This window comes from Xenopus tropicalis, chromosome 5 (genome assembly GCF_000004195.4).
Source record: "Xenopus tropicalis strain Nigerian chromosome 5, UCB_Xtro_10.0, whole genome shotgun sequence".
Lineage (NCBI taxonomy): Eukaryota > Metazoa > Chordata > Amphibia > Anura > Pipidae > Xenopus > Xenopus tropicalis.
The window spans coordinates 156,696,352-156,719,751 of NC_030681.2; the positions used below are offsets into that span (position 1 = coordinate 156,696,352).

Genomic DNA, 23,400 nt, shown 5'->3' on the forward strand with positions numbered 1-23,400 from the left:
TTTCCAGCATCTTATCTCCCACGTATCATTAGGTACCAAGATAAAACACTCTGAATTTGAACCCCAGGGGTCCACTGAACAGTTTGATGCCCAATATGTATAGGTTTACCTAAGTATGTGGCATGTAGGGGCCCCAATGGGAACATACCCCCATATATACTGTCATTTCTGTTATTTCAGCTTCTGCAAAACCAACACATTTACATCATTATATGTGGGATAAAGCTAGTATAAAGTACACTCACCCCAGAAAGTCATATTTTTGGAAAGTACACATTCTGATGAATTCAAAATAGGTAAAGTTATTTTTGTACACCAAAGTTACACAAGCTACGCTAAAATCAGATCAGGAACACTAATATAGGGATAAAAATGCAAAAAAACCATAAAAATTGTGCAAATCAATGAAACAAGAAAATAAGTCACATGACAGTGTAATTAGTGGTCAGAATATCTGATCCAATAGTCACGCTGTCAAAATAAACAGTTTTTAGGGAAAACAATTTAAAAAAAGTTTTTGTGAGTTTGTGTATACCTTTGCACATGTAAAAGTTGTGTGACAGTTTGTATATAAGTGTATATAAGTGTATATAAGTGTGCAAAGTGGAAAAAAAACCTGTGCTAAATTGTGTGTTGTATGTATAAATGTATGTAAATGTATGTAAGTGTAAAAGTGTGTATAAATAAAAATTAAATTGCACTTACCTGTCCTGAAGATCAAATAGCTTGCCTGCTCCTCCATGCTGCAGTCCTCGGGAGGAAGTAGGTGGGAGATGGTGCTGGGGGAAGAGGAGGAAGCAGTACAAACAGCAGATGCAATGCGATCGCACCTGCTGCTTGTAGGACGGTCCTGCGGCAATCGCATCGCAGGACCAACCTCCAACCCCCTCAGCTTGTTGCCAAAGGGGTTGGGGGCATATCTATTGCTAAACCAGCAATAACGGAGGTACTATGTTGTTGGCAGAAAACTGCTTTTTTTTTTTTTTTTTTTTTAAAACAACGTAGTACCTACGTTGGTGGCAGGGAAAGGGTTAAACTTGATGGTCTTTTCAAACCAAGTTTAATATGTAACTATGTTTGTACTAACTGTACCAAGCAGGTTTTGTAACAAAGCAAATGGCTAGGGGCTACTGTCAACATTGAACAAACTGCCAAAACAAACAACCAAATCTTTATATAAAAATAATAATTACAATTTAAGAGAATGAATGGGAGAAGCCTATGGAACCTAACATTTCCAGACCTGAGGGTACCTGTAGATCCCTGCGAGCCACGCGATGGACAGAGATGATTCTGAAGACAAGTCTCCTATGAACCCCACAACCTTCCTGTTATTCCAGCAGCTGTAATTTGGGATTGGTTGTTCTGTTCCAGACAGGATACTGAGAGCGCTTGCAATAGACCTCATTCCCGAGGCACAGGAGTCATAGATCCGATAGCCCAAAGTCACATTAGGCAGTATCTCCGGGTCCTTATTGATCTCCCCAATCGTATAAATGAGAACCAGTAGGTGGCGATAGTGTCTGAATGAGGGGATTCTGTAATGTAGGGAGACAGGTGTAACTATTAGATTCTATTAATGAGATTAAATATTAAGATAATGACAAAGCTTGCTCTATGTTATCATTTTATAACCCCCACAAAAAAGTAAAAATAAAACCAGTTTCTTTACAAAGTGTATTGCCAAACAAACACTACAATTTCACATTTTATGGTTGTATTCAAAGTGCACTGAGATTGAATGATCTTGACACCAAATGGGGCAGTTTGTATTCAATGTAGTGTTATATATCCTATAGGCAAAGTGAAAAGAAAACTAACTTGCCCTTACAGTATGCACTTTGTACCAGAATAAAAATGAAGGAACCTATTTTTTATCTGGAGAATTCCCCCAATGATCAAGTCCCCATCACTAAAGTAGTTCATCCTGGTGTTACTGCGCAGCCGGCACCCAGAGCTGGGACTGGGCATTTCAGCTGCAGAAGGGAGTACCTGGAACATCAGAACCACTAAGAGAACCTCCATTGATCCACGGAACAGAGCAAAGAGATGATGCAGGTTCCTGAGCTGATGGGGGCAGAGAGGAGACATCCTTGTGCCAGTAACAGAGCAGCCAGAGTCTATATCCCTAGCAATGTTCCCTTAGTTATATATCTTCCCTGAACTGCAATCTATGAGCAGCTGCAGCCACTGACATATTTTAGCAGCACAGTTATAGAGTTAGTAGTGAAGCGTCTACACCTTTCGTCAAACCGCCCACTTCCGGTAAAGTGACAGGTGCCCCGCCCCCTTTTTGGTCTAATGTGTCAGATGTCCCGCCCCTTCCGGTTTAAGTCCCACCCACTACACCCATCGATCGGCGCTTGAGCCCCGCCCAGTACACCCCACAGGAATGTCACCACGTGACCCTGAACAACCAATGGGATGGCTTATTTAAGGGCGGCACCACGTGACCCTGACCAACCAATGGGGATGTCTTATTCAAGGGGCGGCACCACGTGACCCTGAGCAACCAATGGGGATGGATTCATGGTTATTGAGGACATGCCCGGGCATGTATAGTGTTATGCCCGGACACGTCTGTGACTAAAAAAAAAGGATTCTGCGCATTGTGGTTATAGTGGTTGTTGCATTACAATCATGCCACGACGGAGGAATAAAAAACACATATTACAAAGGCAATATTTTAACCCCAGAGCACCTGGCTCTTATGGCGGTATTGAAAACCTGTACAGAGAAGTAAAAAAACACAGGTTAAAAAGAAAAGATGTAAAAGAGTGGTTAAATCAGCAAGATGTCTATGCACTGCATAAGCCTGTTAGAAAGAACTTTAAAAGAAACAAAGTTGTGGTTTCAGATATCGACTCACAGTGGCAAGCAGATCTGGTATCCATGATAGATTTGTCTAAAGAAAATGATGGTATAAAATATATTTTGACAGTTATAGATGTCCTATCAAAATATGCCTGGTGTTGCGGCCTGCGCAATAAGACAGGGACAGCGGTGGCCACGGCCTTTCAGAGAATATTTGAAGAGGATCACCGAACACCGATTAAAATACAAACAGATCGTGGTAAAGAATTCTTGAATAAAGAAGTAAAGCAGCTTTTTGATAAATACAAAATAAGACATTTTGTTTCATCAGACACTGTGAAATGCTCTTTAGTGGAACGGTTTAACCGTACATTAAAGACTAAAATGTGGCGATATCTCACAAAACGTAACACTTTTAGATATATTGATATTTTGCCCAACTTGGTATATAGTTACAATCACACATATCACTCATCAATTCGGTGTAGACCAGCTGATGTTACAAAACAAAATTCATTAAAAATCTGGAAGAATCTTTACTATGAATATTTTTCTTCTAAAAAGATTAAACCCAAATTCAAAATCGGTGATGATGTCAGAATTTCTAAATATAAAGGAACTTTTAGTAAAGGGTATGAGCAGAGTTACACAGATGAAATATTCACCATTTACGATATAAACACCAGGGGGCTCAGACCGCTTTATAAACTGAAGGATCTGGCTGATGACCCCATAGATGGCTCTTTCTACGCAGAAGAAATACAAAAAGTTCCTCCAGATCAGAATCGCATATACAGAATAGAGAAAATTATTAAGAGAAAAAATATTGACGGCATTAATCTATTCTTTGTTAAATGGATGGGTTACCCCCCAAAATTTAATTGTTGGATTGAAGAGAATCAATTGACTGATTTATAGACCATGGATGAGGGATCATTCTATATGACCTTGCCCAGCAATGCATCCTCCAAGATATATCCTGACAACACCATATCTAATTACACAACTAAATTAGCAAAAAGTGTTGACCTTCGAGGGCCATGGGAAGTAGCCCTTACAGAAATACAATACCCCCACACATGGAACACCTTTGACCCCCATGAAGGTAATTTTGTCGTTGGGAAACAGGATGATCTTTTGAAAGAGTATCATATTAAATCGGGGTATTATAACACTATTAATGAGGTTGTGAAAGCAATAAATGCGAGACTCGATAGTTTAAAAATTCCACATGAGCATATTAAACTGCGTTATGATGATTTAGAAAGAAGCGTATCAGTATCTGAATCACCAATATACACTTTTGCACCCGGAGAAAAGCTTGCCCATATTTTAGGTATGGATGGTTATATAGCTCCATACGGTACCTCTCTACCAAAAGTCAAAAAGATTTATGCAGATATAAAAGCAGGATTTTACACAATGTTTGTGTACTCAGACATAATACAACATCAACTAGTGGGCGATAGTTATGTACAACTTCTCCGGACTGTAGAAATCAGTGGTAAAAACAATGAGATAATCACACAGCGATACACACGACCAGATTACATACCTGTATGCAAACAGCACTTTGATTCAGTGGCAATTTCAATTTATTCGGACCAGTGTAAACCAGTTAAATTCAAGTACGGTAAATGCCTGGTGCGATTACATTTTAGACCCCGCAAGGAACTGTCATACTAAAAATGCTGTCCAAAAGAACGTATGGGGATCCGGCTGTATATACCCATTATTACATTACACAAAGTGGCCATGGGCTGGATGGGTTCCGTGGCAGTGAATATATGTATGGAGCAGGAATCGGGGGTCTCTTCCGCGGTTTTTTTAGGACTATCTCCCCGATTTTTCGAAGAGGCCTAGAAATTATAAAACCACATGTAAAGAATGCTGCGAGAAACATAGTCAAAGACGCAGTTGCCAATGTCTCAACAGCTGTTATGGATAGAATGACCCGACCAGCGCAAGAACAAGAAGGATCAGGCATTGCATACATAAGTAAAAAGCCAAGGAAATATAAGAGGCGTTATAATTCAGCTTTCTTAACAATGGCAACCAATAAAAGCACACAACGTAAAAGACGCCGTGTGCAGAAAACAGCTAGACGTTCACCCGGTGACATCTTTTAAGAGAGCAACATGGCTTTTGTACACGACAGTTCTGATGAATGTGCTAAATCTGAACTGGACATCTTTCAAATACCTCCTACACAGACAAGTATTGAAAAATCCCTATATGTAGAGTCTCAGCCCATAGCGGCACTTGCAGACAATGCGCCGCTGGAATTTTTTATATCAGGGAGTGGTGAATATTATTATGACCTAAATAACACACTCTTGTACATACTTTGTAAAATTGTTAAACAAGATAACACAGTTATAGGGGATGGGGCTCGTGTGGGCTTTATCAATTACCCTATAGCCAGTCTCTTTAACCAAGTGGATATAACTTTGGGTGATCGACTCATTTCACAATCTGATAATCTATATACTTACAGAGCTTACATTGAAACCCTCCTGAACTATAGCCCACAAACTCTATCTTCACAATTCACGGCCGGCTTATTTTATAAAGACACAGCCGGCCATCATCATGATAGGACGCCTAATGGGGAAAATACAGGATTCAACAAAAGGGCCCGGTTTACAGCCGGCTCAAAAACTGTAGAAATTATAGGGCCCATTTATGGTGATGTTTTTAATTCACCGCGCCTGATTCTGAATGGACTTGATCTCAAAATTAAACTATCCAGAAATAAAGACGCTTTTTGTCTGATGACTGCTGATGCTGAACACTATAAAGTGCAAATATTACAAGCGGCCCTCTATGTTAAAAGAGTGCAGGTCTCTCCAGCAGTCAGAATAGGCCACAGCCAAGCGCTGTTGACAACAAACGCAAAGTATGCCATTGATCGAGTTTCTCTGAAAGTATACAGTATACCTGCAGGCACAAGGATCACAAACCACGAAAATCTCTTTCTGGGGCAAATTCCTAAAATTGTAATATTAGGATTTGTGGATAATGAGGCTTTCAGTGGAAGCTACCAGAGGAATCCATTATGTTTCCATCATTATAATATAAGTCACGCGGCTTTATATGTTGACGGACAACAGGTACCTGGTGGGAGAGGATTTCAGCCTACCTTCCAAAATGACGCAGCAATTCGTGAATACATGGCCCTTGTACACCTTTCTGGCAAGCAAAAATCAGATAATGGGATTTCAGTGGATCGTGAAGAGTTTATGAATGGTTTTACTTTATTTGGATTTGATTTATCACCAGATCAAGAACCCGGAGCACATTTCTCTCTAGTAAAGACGGGCAATCTAAGAGCTGAAATAAGATTTGCAGAACCTACACCAAACACCATTAATATGATTGTATATTCTGTAAATGCAAACATTATTGAGATCAATAATAGAAGAGAAATATTGTATGACTACAATTAAAAATGAATAACTTGGAAATTACCCACATTATGAAATCAGATGCAATTGCCCAGAGAATGTTTATGGGTGTGTTTCCATGTGATTTATTACCGCGACATAAGGTCCAACAGAAGCCTGCTGCATATATTGTAAATACAGACAGTTCAGAAAAACGAGGCCGTCACTGGATCTTGATCATTTTATGTGATAATAAGAACTCTATATTTTTTGATAGCTATGGGTTATCACCAGAAAATGTTGTATTTCCTAAGGATTTTATACAATTTTTAAAAAGAAATTCTACAAGAATAACATACCAAAATAGACAGCTACAGGATACTGTTAGCTCATACTGCGGTCATTACTGTATATTCATGTTACACCATATAGCCCGTGGTGTGTCTTATAAAAATGTATTAAAATTCTTTAATAGTGATTTTAAAAGAAATGATAGAATAGTAAAACATTTTGTAAATAAACGTATGCTGTATTTAACATTTAGACTTAGACAGTGTTGTCATAACAATCAAACATGTATACCGTATTGTGAAAACACAGCTATGATCTGTAACTGATACTATTAAACTATACAATAAACTTATTTAATAATGGACAACATTTGTGTGTATTTTCTAAAGCAAAAGTGATACATGCTAGTTTGAGATGCAAAGGTGTTTTCCCATAATGTAAAATTAGGGGGGGGGGGGGGTTGTCAGTGAACATATTAGGGAAGTGTGACCGTTTCAAATATATAATCACTAATGACAGATGTATGCCCTTTGGCCATCAGTAACTGACCAGAAACAAAAGACAAAAGCACATATGCTATATCAATTATATTGGCAATAAGTACCACATGTGTCTGGGAAATATGACCTCGGGAACTGGCCAGAAACAAAAGACAAAGCACATATGCTATATCAATTATCTAAGCACTCAGGACACTCTGTGTCTGGGGACTCTTGACCACAGGAACATGATCAGGGACAAAAGCATATACAAATTAGCAACATATGTTTAAATGGTATCTAGTCTAATTAATTATAAGTTGAGGGGGAGTGTTAAATATGGTAATATCTAAAACTTATAATTTAAGCAGACCCAATAGCAGTGCAGATAGTTTTGGGGCGTAATTTAGGCCTAGCCAATCGCAAAAACAAGGCATCTATGGGCGGTAATACAGGATGGCCATAAATACAGCGTACCATGAGACCTGGACAATACAAAAGTTTTATTCACAGAAACATTTTTCTGACGATAAAAAAAAACAAGGTATGTATTATTTTATATCTTTCATATTTTTATACTTGTAGATTTATATATATATATATTTTTTTTAGTTATACCTTATTAATTGTTATATATATTTTTGTAATTGTTATATACAGAACATTTTAATCGCATTTATTTCTTAAAATTAATTATTATTTAGTTATTTGATGGCTTTTGTTCTATATTTTGTGCAACTAAAGCTTATTAAAATGTTATACTTTTATGTTCTGTTTATGCACATCATTTTAGTATACTCTGTAAACAGCCTGTTGTTCACACATAGAGGGCTGATGGTTTCCTAAAATTTAGACTGTTTTTTCAGACGCTTATTTTAGTATATATTATAAGGATAACGTCCCAGCGTAGATTTATAAGTCTGTTAAATTGATGTAAATAATGTTAGTATAGCTTCAATATTACATTACATTATTTGTATTGTGTTGTTTTTCTAGATGTCTCAACACAGCGCTAATAGCATGTTTAACAACTTTGGGGACATTACAGATTCTCAGTTAGGTATGTTTTTACTTTATCTTTCTATGTAGCTATCTATCTATCATCTATCTATGTGTCTATCTATCTATCTATCTATCTATCTATCTATCTATCTATCTATCTATCTATCATCTATCTATCTATCTATCTACCTGTCTTTACTGTATGTTTGATACAGTAATCATTGTTTAATTAGTAAACTTGCTATCTTTTTTTTTTATTTATTATTTCATTTTTGTTATAGCGGCTGTTATGGATGTTGTATTACCACCATTGCCCTATTCACAAACAGAAGATATTTTAGGACTAACAGCTAGAGGTAAGCGTACTGTATTGTTTGTACATTAATCACAGTTATTAGTATAGGGCTCAAATATAACGTATGATATCATAACCACGGCGCTTAGAAAACTATATTTTTATTTTAGACCTAAACATTCTTGACTGTGCAACTCTAAAAGAGCCCGACATTGAGATCATTGCGCATAATGTTGAGAGCCGTGCAACACACAAAAAACCATCACAGACTGAAAAAAGGGGGAAAACATTTCGTGAGTGTACATTAATAAGACATGTTGTTGCTTTGTTTTTGTTTTGTTTTGTTTTTTCACCAAGGTACCTAATTAGTTTATGATTTTGTCTCTTCAGGTAAAAAAATCAAGGCAAATAACGCATCAGAAAAGGAGAATATTCCCCCTGTAGAGCGTGTTTTGATGCCTTCAGCCCCACGTAAAGTAACCCAAGCTGAAATACACAATAGAACAACTAAAACATGTAAGTACAGAACTATAGCAAACTAATCTTCTTTTAAATAGTATTTACATTTTTTTAATTCTATTTTTTCTTGTCTCTTTACAGCTAAGAGAAGTAAAACAGGCCAGATATCTGATACAAAAGAAAGAAGAGCAACCAAAAACATCACAAATCCTGTTGTTCCTGGACTCCACAAAACAGAAGTCGTTAAATCAAAGCCATTACTAAAAAATGATTTTAATGGATCAATAAGGACCTTGCCATTGTCTCCAGTTTCTAATCTTGATGAATCTACATCACAAGCTGTCAAGGGTGGTGAGTCAGCATGTATAATACCAAGTAATGTTATCAGGTATGTTCCAAAGCAGTCTGTTATACAGAGCACACCTTTAGCTGGTAGGGGTGTAAGTAATGTGAAGAGGCAACTCACATATGAAAATACCCCACCTGCTAAACAAAAACGCGTCGCAGAAACACAAACAGAAAACAGTTTAGATGTTGCGTTACCAGCAGAAGGCCTGTATACTCACATTTTACATTTTACAGGTCTTAGAACTTGGAGTAAAAAAGTACAGAGTGCATTGAGTCATATGGGGAGTCTAAACCACAGATGGCTTAACATGGTTAATTTTTTAGGGCACCTTAACAGACAGGCCATGGCATTAGGTAGTACGGCGCCTGAAGAGTCTAAGGGTGCAGAGATAATAGCTGTTTCTGAAAAGTACACAAAATTAAGTAAGGTTCTTAAGGCTTTTGAAAAAGAAATAGGTGAAACAGCATGACTAAAAATGGTTGGTGGTGGTAGGTTAGAAAAATTTCCCAAACTGTCTGTGAACAGAACTAAAACTATCAATCGGGCTGTTAAAATGTTAATAAGTGCCAGGGCTTCTTTGAAGGCTAGGGCACATAGACGTCTTTGTTGTAACAATGCAAATCTGCATGCTACAACATCGACTTCTTTACCCATTCAATCAGGGGTCCTCAAAACACATGACACACCACACAAATCTGATAGGTTACAAATACAGGCCACGCAACAGAATAGTGGGCGCAGTAATGTACAGGACAGTGACCAAAGACTGTGTTTGGAAGCTGTTAATGCTGATCATGATCAAAATACTGGTGTATATTTAGATGCTATTTACCATCAACAGAGAGACCTAGCCAACTTTAACGGTGTTATGTATATTGACCATTTTAGATTTATAAACTTAGACAGAATACACTCATTTGTGGATGCTGTTAATGCTGTGCATTCCAGTATTCAAAATTTACTGAACAGAACCTTACCAGACATAGCACCAGGAGATTTTGTACAGTTGCGTCTTGAGGGTGGGAATGCTTTTGACCCTGTATATTCCACAAAACAGTCTAGTGAAGCTTTTAATGCTGACACTTTTTTGAATTGCATTGCGAATGCTTTACAGAGTAATGCAGAATGTCTTGCTGGCAATTCTCTAAAACTTGTGGTAGTTGTGATCAGGAATAGGCGCGGTGGTGTGAAAAAACGGTTGCGTGCAATCCCTTACAGCAAAATTATCAGTGGTAAAAAGCAATGGTTGTATGATTTTAACAATTATACTACAAATCTGTGTCTGGCAGCCAGTCTATACGCCTTGATGGATAATGATGATGTCGGTGATGCCGTTTTACTAGAACGTGCCAAACAGTTACACAGGGTTCTAGACATACCAGAGGATCAGCTAGTGTCTTTTAATGACATTGCGGAGTTTGAAAATTACTTAAACGTTAACATTAAAATTCTGTATTTCAGTCAGGGGCGCTGGCAGTTTTATCATACAGGGGCGGCATCCAGAGAAAAGATTTTATTTGTTTTACACCATGAAAACCATTATTATGGTATTAAAAATGTGAAAAGTTTTATTGGTGAGTCATACTTTTGTGAGAGATGCAATTCTGTGTATCACCACAAGAATAATCATGGCTGTCAGCAGTTTTGTAAAGCATGTCATAGAATGGATTGTAGGGATGAAATAGGTATTCAGCCTAGGTGTTTTAACTGTCGTGTGTTTTGTCGTTCAAAAGACTGTTTGGAATTGCATAGACAGCTGGCTCTTGATGACGAGAGCATTTGTAGACTTAAAACGTTTTGTGACTCCTGCTACCGATATGTGTGTAATGGGGATGAGCATAAATGTGGTGGGCTGCGCTGCAGTGTGTGTGGTGTGCGTGTTGGGAAATTTGACACACACATTTGTTACATGCAAAAGTGCAAAGCACAAAAAAGGTGTGAAAAATACATTATCTATGATTTTGAATGCATGCAGGAGACAGGCACACACATTCCAAATTACATCTATGCCGCAAACTTGCACGGTTCCCCCGCTTGGGAGTTTGAAGGTAACGACTGTGTGCAAAAATTTGTCCAGTTTTTTACTAGTGGCGTATTTGACCATTACACATTCATTGCACACAATGCAGGGAGGTACGATTCGTATTTTATTGTTCAAGAACTGATCAGGGAAAAACTCCAAATACAAATAATAAATCAAGGGGGTAAACTGTTGTGCGTAACACTACCTGATTTGAAAATGCGGTTCATAGACTCTTTAAACTTCCTGCCCATGAAGCTCAGTAAATTACCAGAAGCTATGGGCTTTTCAGGGTCCAAAGGTTATTTTCCACATTTTTTTAACACAGAGCAAAATCAAAACTATATTGGGCCCATGCCAAGCATCAAATTTTATGGTACAGATTACATGATGCCTGGTGAGAAAAATGAATTCATGACATGGTACACAGAACACAAAGATGACACATTTAATTTTCAGAAAGAACTAAAAGCATATTGCAAACAGGATGTGGAGGTTTTAAGAAAGGCCTGTGAGTGTTACAGAGACAGGATCATGGCAATGACAAAAAAGAAACGTACATATTACTGTAAGCGTAAAAAGAGGCGTGTTGTAGTCCGTAGATCTATTGATCCTTTTCAACTTGTTACACTGGCGTCTGTCTGCATGGCTATGTACAGATTTAAATTCATACCATTAAACACTATAGCCATTGTACCAGGAGACAATTACCACAAGACACAAAAACGTTTTTCTACACCGGCTATCCAGTGGCTTTTGTATGTAGCACATACAGAAAATATTCCTATACAGCATGCATTAAGGGGTGGTGAAAGGAGGGTTGGAAGGTACTTTTTGGACGGCTATGCTTTTGTTGATGGTAAGCACGTTGCTTTTGAATTTCAGGGCTGTTTTTATCATGGTTGTCCTGTTTGCTACAATGAGGCTGACTCCAATGATGTAACAAATTCAACATACGGACAATTATACTACACATTTTTGGTTAAAAAAAGATATCTGCAAGAATGTGGCTTTATAATTCGTTTGATGTGGGAGCATGAATGGCATGAAATGCTTGAAAAGGATGAACAGCTTAAAGAATTTATCCATAAAATGCAGTTTCCAATACCCCTGGATCCCCGTGATGCGCTTTATGGCGGTAGAACAAACGCTATCAAACTGTATCACAAAGTAGAGGATGGTGAAAACATAAATTATTATGATTTCACTAGCCTTTACCCCTTTGTTAATAAAACCAAGACCTATCCAGTTGGGCACCCAAAAATAATTTACGAAAATTTTGGTTACATCAAAAAATACTTTGGTCTTGCTAAGGTCAAAGTATACCCACCAAGGGATTTGTTTTTTCCAGTCTTACCTATGAAACTGAACAAAAAACTCATGTTCCCTCTCTGTTACACATGTGCTTTGAATTGTCAGGCAGAACTATGCACACACTCTGATGAGCAGCGCTCTCTGACTGGTACGTGGACGACTATGGAACTAGAGGTAGCTATAGAAAAGGGTTACAGAATAACACAAATCTATGAGATCTGGCATTTTGACAATTCCAGCAATGACTTGTTTACACAATACATTAATCTACACCTCAGGGACAAACAAGAAGCATCAGGTTATCCAAACTGGTGTACTGATGCGGCCAAGAAAAAACAATACATTGCCGCATTTTATGAAAAAGAGGGCATTCAGTTACGTGATGATAAGATAGCCGTAAACCCTACAAAACGTCAAATTTCCAAATTATTTCTCAATTCATTGTGGGGCAAGTTTGGCCAGAGATCTAACCTACCACACACCAGCATTGTCACAGACCCTGATGAACTTTTCAAGTTAGCATTTCTGCCTTACTATGAACTTTCTGAGGTTAATTTTATAAATGATGAGACAGCTGCTGTAAATTGGAAATACAGTAAGGAACGGTACACAATCAATAAAAACACCAACATCTTTATAGCCTGTTTTACTACAGCATATGCCAGACTAGAATTATACAAACTTCTAGACAGGCTACAAGAAAGGTGCCTCTATCATGACACAGACTCTGTTATTTTTGTGAGTAAAGAAGGTGACTGGAATCCACCACTGGGTGATTATCTGGGTGAACTGACCAGTGAGGTGCCAAATAACACACATATCACAGAATTTGTATCTGCAGGGCCCAAGACATATGGTTACAGGCTTAACACTGGTAAAACAACCTTGAAAGTGAAAGGCATAACGCTCAATGTTGCTAACACCCAGGTTATTAATTTTGACAGCCTGAAAGATCTGGTTCTGGATTACCCACACAATACAGATGTTAAGACGCAAAAGACAATAGGAACAGAACAATCTGGTATTGTCAGAAACAAGAAACGTTGGCAGATAGAGACCAGGACACTACGGAAAACACAAAAGTGTGTTTATACAAAGAGACAGCTGTCAAACGATTTTACAACATTACCTTTTGGCTACTAAATAGAGGCCATGGATACACGGCTTCAACATCCATTCTCCTGTATTTTAGCAGGACCATCAAATTCAGGGAAAAGTTATTTTGTAAAACAGCTATTAGTCAATGCTGATACACTTTTGTCACACAAACCTGATAATATTGTTTGGTTTTATGCATGCTGGCAAAAATTGTATGATGAATTATCTTCTTCATTTCCCCATATTAGGTTTATTGAGGGTCTGCCTCAAACATTTATGGATGATGATTTGTTCCCTCCTGGTAAGGTAAATTTGACAATTGTTGATGACCTTATGGAAAGTGCTAGTGAGAATGTTGAAATAGAAAAAGCATTTACCAAGTATGTGCATCACAGAAATTTAAGTATTATGTATCTTGTGCAAAATGTGTTTTGTCAGGGTAAGAAAAGCCGGACAATAAACTTAAACACCAAATATATGGTGCTTTTTAAAAATCCGCGTGATAAGTTACAAATTATTACACTGTCACGACAAATGTACCCTGGAAAAACACGTTTCTTTTTAGAAGCTTTTGAGGATGCAACAAGTCAACCCTATGGGTATTTACTAGTTGATTTAAGATCCAACACCCCTGAGGAACTCCGGTTAAGAACGGGTCTATTCCCACCATCCCTACCAGCGGTGTACGTAGTTAAGAAAAATTGCTCTAAAAAGTAAGTTTTTTCATTGTTGTGTGCATTCTTAATACTATATGCATCGGTGGTAGGATGTCTAGCAGACTGCGTCGCAACTGGGCCCTTTTAAAAGCCCTTGTGACCGCTAGAGCATCTGATAGAAAATCTATTTTACGAAAAGCCAGTAATGATTTGATAGCCGCCATTAGTGAAATTGCTCTTAATGTGCTTAAAGGGCGAATACCTCTAAAAAAGCCCCAAAAGAGCATTCTAAAGAGGTGGCGAAAAGCTATAAAAAAACTAAGTGATAAAAAATTTCCTATCAGAGGTAAAAAACGACTTGTGACACAGACAGGGGGTGTCATTGCTCCTCTTTTGAGTTTTGCGATTCCGTTAATAGCTAGCTTGTTTGGTAATAAGACTGCTAGCTAATCATAATGGAAAATGCTGATAAAATGTACCTGGTATCCAAGCTTGAACTTGACAGGCTAAAAAGACCCCTTCCCGCAGTACCTGACATCCGCCAGAGTGTTACACAGCGTTTAGATACTGAAATCAGTGAAATTTTACATAGGAATGACTTATCAGATGATGAAAAAATTAAAAGATACACAACTGTGTTGCAGAGATACTTGGTATTTGCTAAACAGGATGCAAAGGAATTGTCAACTTTAACATTGCTAATGCCTAATAGTACACAACAAACACCAAGTGCCATCAGTAACGAAGATAATGCTGTCCCAGAAATACTAAGACATGTAAATGTCCGTTTCAAGAAAAATGCAGAACTATTGTTAAACAAACTGCGACAGGCTGGAGAAATCACATCTTGGAATGAAAGAGGGGAATTTATTTACAAAGGTAAAACCCTCCCTGGCTCCAACATGTTGGACTTGGTACGCACTACCACACAGAGTCACGGAATGATCAAAAGCAAAATTCCGCATGGCTGGGATTCTTTTATGCACGCCATGGCTGAATTAAACATCCCCTCTACAGTTGTTGGCAATTCAACTACGAGATCACTTCTGGACAATGTAAAAATACAGTTACATGGGGCTTCTTCACCGCTGAACACTATGTCTCTTGGACCTTATAAAAAACAAGCTTTAACAACCGCATCACCAGGATTAACACAGGGTAGTTTACTTCCAAAGAAAAGAGGTTTCCCTTTGTTACAGACAACCTGGTTGACGCTGTAAATATTTTGTAACACTGTAAATACGTGTTGTGTTTTAATGTGAATATTGATTGTATATTACATTTTTGTTTTATCTATTCATACTGTTTACCATTCTACTGTATGACTTGTTATTTAATAAAGAGAATTTAATGAATAAAAAACGGTTGTGCTGTTGTTATTTTAATAAAAGTTTAATAGAGGGCATAGCGACATATTACAGAGAGTTTGTGCTTTTACAATATACAGCAAAAACTATAACCACACTGCGCAGAATCCTTTTTTTTTTTTAGTCACAGACGTGTCCGGGCATAACACTATACATGCCCGGGCATGTCCTCAATAACCATGAATCCATCCCCATTGGTTGCTCAGGGTCACGTGGTGCCGCCCCTTGAATAAGCCATACCCATTGGTTGGTCAGGGTCACGTGGTGCCGCCCTTAAATAAGCCATCCCATTGGTTGTTCAGGGTCACGTGGTGACATTCCTGTGGGGTGTACTGGGCGGGGCTCAAGCGCCGATCGATGGGTGTAGTGGGTGGGACTTAAACCGGAAGGGGCGGGACATCTGACACATTAGACCAAAAAGGGGGCGGGGCACCTGTCACTTTACCGGAAGTGGGCGGTTTGACGAAAGGTGTAGACGCTTCACTACTAGAGTTTCCTAAATCAGCCATAATAGCCGGTGTCCTGCTCTTCCCAATACAGCAGCAGCCTTGGGATTTATGGACCTTTACTTAGAACGTCTCATTTTTTCCATTCTTGGAGATTAAACTTAATTCTAAGCAATATACATTCATTACAAATTTACACATAACTTTTAAAGCACTAAACATTTTCAATAAATTCACACTGGAAAGTTGCTCGGAATTATGTTTTCTTTTATTAGGCAAAATATTATTTTGGCGTTGACATGCCTTTTAAAAAGCAAAGGCCCAAGGACTGACCCCTGCGGTACTCCACCAACAACACTGGCCCAATTAAAAATTGATTTCCCCCCACTCTGTGTAATCTATCCTTCAGCCAGTTTTCTATCCAAGTACAAATAATATGTTCTCGGCCAATATTCCTCAATTTGATCATTAACCTTCTGTGAGGTACTGTATCAAACGCTTTAGCAAAGTCCAAGTAGATCCCATCCACTGCCATTCCAGCATCAAGGTTCCTACTCACCTCCTCACAAGAGGCAATTCAATTAGTCTGGTGGAAGTACATGTCCCAATGAGAGGGGCGGGGGCGTAGATAGAACACACCTGTTACTCTAATGTGAACCAAAATGGATTCATAAAATGGGTACAATAGAACATAGACTCTATATCACTATATACATGGACTGAACAATAGTATTAGGTACCTTGTTTATAGACTATAGTGATCATGACTGCTGTTAGGTGCTACTAGGGAGTAGGCCACTAGATGGCAGAACTAAAATAATGTATGTACCTGGCCACACTATGGAGCTGGTGGAACTTGTTGGTGTAATGAAGGGTTTAAATATTGAGCTGTTGAGGCTGAACATATAGTGCATGAGGCCTCCACAATAAAGGTCACTGTGATGGAGCTATAAGGCTCGTTGTGCTCTTTGGGTAACTGTTTTACAATTTTTGTAACTATATGCAGCCAAAATGGAGTCTGCAAGCTGTTGAGAGGCACCTACTACTCCAGAACACATTCCACAAAGGACAATTGATAACCTCTGGAACCGGTTGCAGATTTCACACATGAACTTTAAGTAGTGATTCATATGAATTCCATTTGTTTTGATTTCATTGAACTGAAACAAGTACTAAAGCACTTAGGCACCACATAGTCACTTCTTAAAGGGGTCTGTACTGCAATTTAATAGGTTAATATTTTGGTCTCCTTAAGGCTTTTAATTTTTGCATCAATTTCACACAGTTTCACCAGGGCCGCCATGATCCTTCACTTTAAAGGGGGCCCGGCCGTGAAACCATTTTTTAGCTCGGGCCCCCTTTAAACAATACGGGCCCTGTCATTCGTGGCCAGTGGGGATTTCAACTGGTTGCGCCCCGTGCATACGTCAGTACGCACGGGGCGCAACTATATAAAACAGTGGATGCGGCAGCAGGGCGAAGCAGGCGCTCAAGTGAGACGGACGATGGGGGCAGCAGGATGATCCAGAGGAAGCAGGCGAACGCTGGCGGTGGGAGCTGGAAGATGTTAAGGGGTAGCTGCAGTACGCTGGGAGGGAGCTGGAGGATGCTGGCAGGGGGAGCTGGGAGAGCTGGAGGATGCTGTGGGGGGGAGCTGGAGAAGATGCTAGGGTGGAGCTGGAGGACGCTGGCGGTGGGAGCTGGAAGATGTTAAGGGGTAGCTGCAGTACGCTGGGAGGGAGCTGGAGGATGCTGGCAGGGGGAGCTGGGAGAGCTGGAGGATGCTGTGGGGGGGAGCTGGGGAAGATGCTAGGGTGGAGCTGGAGGACGCTGGCGGTGGGAGCTGGAAGATGTTAAGGGGTAGCTGCAGTACGCTGGGAGGGAGCTGAAGGATGCTAGGGGGGAGCAGGAGGATGCTGGGGGGGAGCTGGAGGATGGTAGGGGAAAATGGAGGAAGTAGGGGGAGCAGGATGCAGTGGGGGTGGGTCATAGTATGAGGACACTGGGGGGGGCAGCAATGTTTTAGGGGGCCCTGGACTGGCTACCAATGTTTTAGGGGGGCCCTGGCTACCAATGTATCTGTGTCCTTTGTACTGATGGGAGTGGTCACTGGGGGAGGGGCCATTGGGAGGAGGGGGCCCTGAAAATTTTATTGTGAGGGGCCCTGTGATTTCTGATGGCGGCCCTGAGTTTCGCACAACATTCCTTCAGGAGCTACTGTGCATTTTTATCCAAATCCCTCCAACAATAAAGCTTCCCAGAGAAAGGTGGGGGCACCTGGGGAATCAGAGTTCCATAAGTCTACCTGGTATAGGATGAGAACCCACCAGAGCATTATGTGACACAGGCTCTCAACTGGCTATTATTTACATGCCTTTCTACCTGAAATATCATAGTCATATCCCCAGTTGCCTGGCAGGGAGTAGCATATTCCTATTCTGTAGATGTTTAGACTGTCAAACATGAGTAGTATGAGACTTGGTGAAATTGTAATCTTAGGTATTCTGGTACCCCCCAGGGCACAGACAATATGAGTATCCCAGTATTATTACCCATGATGCATGGTGCCAAAAGATCAAGAACCCAATATAATAATGAGATGCCCTGTGCCCCTCTGTGGCTTTGGTTCATTGGTTGATTGGATGCTAACCATGGGCCATGATTGCCCGTACTGCTTTGTCTTGATCATACATGAACATTGGCCAAGCTTCTTCTTGTAAATTCACAGGCTCTAGTCTGATGGTAACCCTGTTTTGTGGGGGTCACAGATATGTCAATGTATTGTCAAAACAAATCCCCCTCTTTTAGCTCCTGGGGTACAGAAGGGGGTAAATAAGCACTCACCCTAAATCTCATTTTTACTTTCCTTCAAGCTGGCCCCAGTGTGGGACTGGCTTGTTGGGGTACCAGGATTGTTTCTTGGGTGGGCCCTGCCCTTAGTGCTCCCTTTGCCCTTTCTGGAGCACAAAACATTTAATTTTTCTAGGTTCTGCTTTGTTTGAATTATTCCCAGCAATGAGAAAGATACAGAATACAATATAAAGAAATATTGAAAGTCCAATTTGTAGACATTTCCCTTTTTATTCCCCCCCCAGGATTCTCAGTAATTCCCAGCCCTAAATAATTCTGTTGGCTTTTGTATTCAGTTCAGGCCTTAGAAATATGATATAGCACTTGGGAATGAATATACAGCCCAATAACCCAGCACTGGAGGATAAGATGGCAAATATCTCAACTGCCACCATTCTACTGCCCTTACTGCTCAGGTATGCAGGGACAAATGCCCCCCACACGCTACAGAACCCCAACATACTGAAAGTGATGTTTTTAGCCTCATTAAATCGGTCAGGGAAATCCTTGGCTAGAAATGCAGCAATGAAACTTAGTAGGGCCAACGTTCCTATATATCCAATTATACAGAAGAAGAAACAGCCTGATCCCTCATTGCACAGGAGAATAATGGTATCTGCATCAGAAAGAATTTCATCTTCTGGAAATGGGGGACTGGAGGCCAACCATACAATGGAGATTATAATTTCACCCAAGGAACATACATTGACTAATATGATGGCCAGTTGGGTTCCTACATACTTCTTCAGCTTGCTCCCAGGCTTTGTGGCATTGAAGGCAATAATAACTGTGAGAGTTTTAGCCAACACAGAAGAAACAGAAATAGTAAATACAACCCCAAATGTTACTTGTCGGAGGAGACAACATATCTGAGTTGGGCGCCCAATGAATAATAAAGTGCAGAGGAAACACAACATGAGAGAGATGAGGAGGAGACAGCTGAGATATCGGTTGTTGGCTCTCACTATAGGAGTCTCGCGGTACTTTATAAAGATTCCCAGGATTACAGCACAAGTGATGGATAATATTACAGAGATGGAGGAGAAAGTAGAACCCAAATGTTCATCATAGGAAAGATAATTCATTTCCTTCAGGATGCAGCTGATTCTTCTACTGTTTGACTTTTCATATTTAGAGCATTTGGTACAACTCTGGGCATCTGTAATAACATTGAAAAAAGGAAAATAAGGTGTTAGATTCTGAGGTACAACTCAGTTGCCCAACTTATTAAACTAAAGAAAAAGCTGAAATGTAGGAACCTTGTTCCACATAGAAATTATTTTCTCATCCATCCTTACATCTCACTCTCCATTGTGCAGCAGAAGAACAAGGGTGGGTCAACTGTCCCAACAGCCAATCCTTTGCTCTACAACAGTGGTTCTCAACCTTCCTAATGCCATGACCCTTTATTACAGTTCCACATGTTGTGGTGACTCCCAACTATAAAATTATTCCTAAGACCATCGGAAATATTTGTTTTGGATTTTGCTCCCATTGAAGTTCTCTGTCTGAGATATTTGACGATGACCCACATTGCCATTAGTATGAGACATACCTGTTATGTTAGACATTTCCCCATCGGCACACAGTACACAGGTATAACAGCAACTTGGCGCCCCTTCTACTTTAGCTTTCCTGAATCCAGGCTTACAGGGCTCGCTACAGCGAGAATGGGCAAACTGTGGGGTAGAATAGAGACATGAATTTGTAGCCTATAAAATAAATGTGAGAAAATAAATACTCCAATTGTTTCAGAAAATAATAGTTTTAACATTGCAACGTTGCAGTTGAGGCCCTTGCATGTACAAATGTCTTCTTCATACTCCCCATCACTAATGGTGGAACCTATCGACCTATCCCCAGCAATCTCTTGGAAAAGATTTATGAAAAACGAACAATTCTGGGACAACAAGAGAATCTGTGCTTGAAAAGGCCTTTATGGGGAGCAGTCACAACATGGTGTGCATAAGGAGTTTTTGGTATTACTTACCATTAAATCTCTAGTCAGTTAGAGAAAACAGGAAACTTGGGGTTAAGCTCCTCCTTATTGGAGGCAGGACACTAAAGATAAAAAGGCTCCTCCTCCTTCCTCTATATCCTTCCTGATAAAAGCCCTAAGTCAGTTTCGAATAGTAAGTCCAAAACAAATGAAACACACACAAACCATTACAAAAAACCCCACAATTACTCACTAAACTGCAGGGGGGCAGTGTTTCAGGGGGTTTTCAGAGGGTGCCCCCCGAGTGACTAGACATCCTTGAGGGGCAAAGCAGTTCCATCAAGTAAAATAGACATAGTCTTCCTCAGTTTGTAGATACAACTGATTGCGGAACTTTCCTGCCAAAACTGCTCCCTAAGAAGAACATCTATAAAACTTAGCAGATGTGTGAATGGGAGACCATGTGGCAGACCTACACAGCCCTAATCTGCAGAAACCTTATTCCTCCTAGCCCAAGAAGCAATTAAATGTCTGGTCGGCCTCGCCCTGGGGATCCTTATCAAGAGCTATATATGCCTGCGGAATTGTTTCTCTGATCCATCTAGAGAGCTTTGTTTTTGTTGCAGAATCTTCTTTCACTGAGCCTAAAGGTATTGCAAATTGAGGCTGTCTACACAAAGAAGGCCTCCTAAGACCATTGTCCACATCCAATACATGAAGCCTAGATTCCATGAAATTCTTCAGATTAGGACATAAATATGGGACCACAATAGGCTGGTTAACATAATACCCAGACATGAAGGAACAAGGACAGTTTAAAAATCACCTTATCAGGAAGACCAGACCAGATAAGGCAAAGAGAATGATCAGCTCAGCATCAATTAATCAAATAGTTATCCTGAAATACCTTCCAGGTTGGCCAATACAGACCAGAAAGGGCTCCCTCTCAGGATCGTCAGGCACTTCAAGATGGCAGCGACCACGCCCACCACGTGGGATGCAGTGCTGGCATGGTCATGTGGTGGCCATGGGTGACACCATTTTGAATTCTGTGCCAGAGAAGACAGGAGTGGTGGTGGGCATTGGGATTAGGTCTCTAGAGAAGGGGTGTATTATTAAATGGGTAAAATGGGCTTTTGCCCATGGCCTACCAAGGCAGGAGGTCCAACATCAGACCTTTCATCTGCTATAACTTTTAACTGAAGCATCCCTCTGAAATGTTTATTGCAGTAGAAAAACTCTACAACACAACATTTTAGTTTCTTTGTTGAATTTTACTTTGCAATTATGGTTTTTCCCAGGTCCATGATGGTGTACTTGGACCACCTGTAGTACTATCACAAATTTATTGGGATGGTTGCAGGGGGCTGACCGCTGAGACCTTTGCTCTGGGCCTGCTGGTACCTTAAAACAGCCCTGCTCTATGGAGGCTCCAGCTGAGGATGGCACTGGTCACAGAGCTAACAACATGTGTGTGATTGCAGCCAATCACATTCCTGAATGAAATGGGTTAGCCTCATACACGGGGAACCAAAAGCTCGAGAAATTTAGACACAACCAGAAACTCACAGAGTAAGACCTATGTTTGGGTATTGTGTCCTTGGCAATCTTTTGTTTCAAATTTGTCATCAAACCGTGTCAGCACGTGACATCATCATGCTACCATTTGGCACCAAATTTAAAAAAAATGGATTTGTATCGTGATCCCATGTTGGATCCCATGAACTCAAAACACAAAGGAACCAGACTTTATCTGAGATGTTACCTCTGAAAAGTACGGGCCCCAGAGATTGGCGCTGTTATTGATAAATAATTGATCCCCATCAGATCTGGATGTGTCAAAGCTCCCAACCTTTATGCTCTGTATATTTCCTTCTCCAAAGAAGTACCATTTCAGAATATCATAATTGGCTGGTGGGTCTCCATTGTCTCTAAAGTATATCTGGTCCCCAGAAGACGTTCTGAATGCCACATGCCGCATCAATGCATTTAGCTTAAAATATATAAACATACATATGTCATTTCTTTAAAAAATATTATATTATCCCTATACAGGTTGCTAAGTCTACTAATTCCCTTGAAAGAATCATGCAACTGCCCTTTAACGCCTTTCTCTTTTGTTTGGGCTCAAAACTAAACACCTGCTTGTGCCTAATCTAAAGGTCTATCATTGTCATTCACTCAGGGCTACGAATGGACAAGTAGAGACTCAAGAGATGTCAAGGCATATGACCTGCCTACAAAGGATAGACACTTGAGTACAGTAATATATTTACATATAATTATCCCCAGTGGTCTGAAGGAAATATGTGGCTTAGATATTACAGGTATGTTGGATAAATGATGAAAAAATTAAAGAACAAGTTCTGCCTGATTCTTAGATGTTGATACGCGAACAAAAACTGAAGAACCGCAAGTTCTGGCACCATCTTGTCCTCCTCAACCTTCTGTTATTCCTGTCAAGTCTTCATACCTATAATTGGTCCCAGTACCTATCAGGATCAGGACCCGAAAACATCTCTAATAATAGGCCTAGCCCCTCCCCCCTTGTATTTTTTGAATGCCCCTGGTAGAATCTTAGTTACAAACTTCTCCATAGCAGCAGGGCGAATAGGTAACAGGTGCTGGAATTCCT

At 39.9% G+C, this 23,400-nt stretch overlaps 1 protein-coding gene across 1 annotated transcript; it reads left to right on the plus strand.

Annotated features, from left to right (window-relative positions):
• The first annotated feature begins 7,967 nt into the window (after positions 1-7,967).
• LOC116410794 lies at positions 7,968-12,758 on the plus strand. The gene is made up of 5 exons (XM_031901850.1): positions 7,968-8,030; positions 8,254-8,328; positions 8,438-8,560; positions 8,658-8,783; positions 8,868-12,758. Exons 1-5 carry the CDS (start codon positions 7,991-7,993, stop codon positions 9,542-9,544), a joined length of 1,041 nt encoding a protein of 346 aa, XP_031757710.1. The 5' UTR covers positions 7,968-7,990; the 3' UTR covers positions 9,545-12,758.
• Positions 12,759-23,400: the final 10,642 nt, after the last annotated feature.

What these genes read in the sequence shown, in the direction of transcription:
- LOC116410794 (XM_031901850.1), top strand. Translation starts at nt 7,991, where the DNA reads ATGTTTAACAACTTTGGGGACATTACAGATTCTCAGTTAG. An exon ending in AAAAAGGGGGAAAACATTTC is followed by an intron (nt 8,561 to 8,657) that starts GTGAGTGTACAT and finishes TTGTCTCTTCAG; the next exon opens with GTAAAAAAATCAAGGCAAAT. An exon ending in CAATAGAACAACTAAAACAT is followed by an intron (nt 8,784 to 8,867) that starts GTAAGTACAGAA and finishes GTCTCTTTACAG; the next exon opens with CTAAGAGAAGTAAAACAGGC.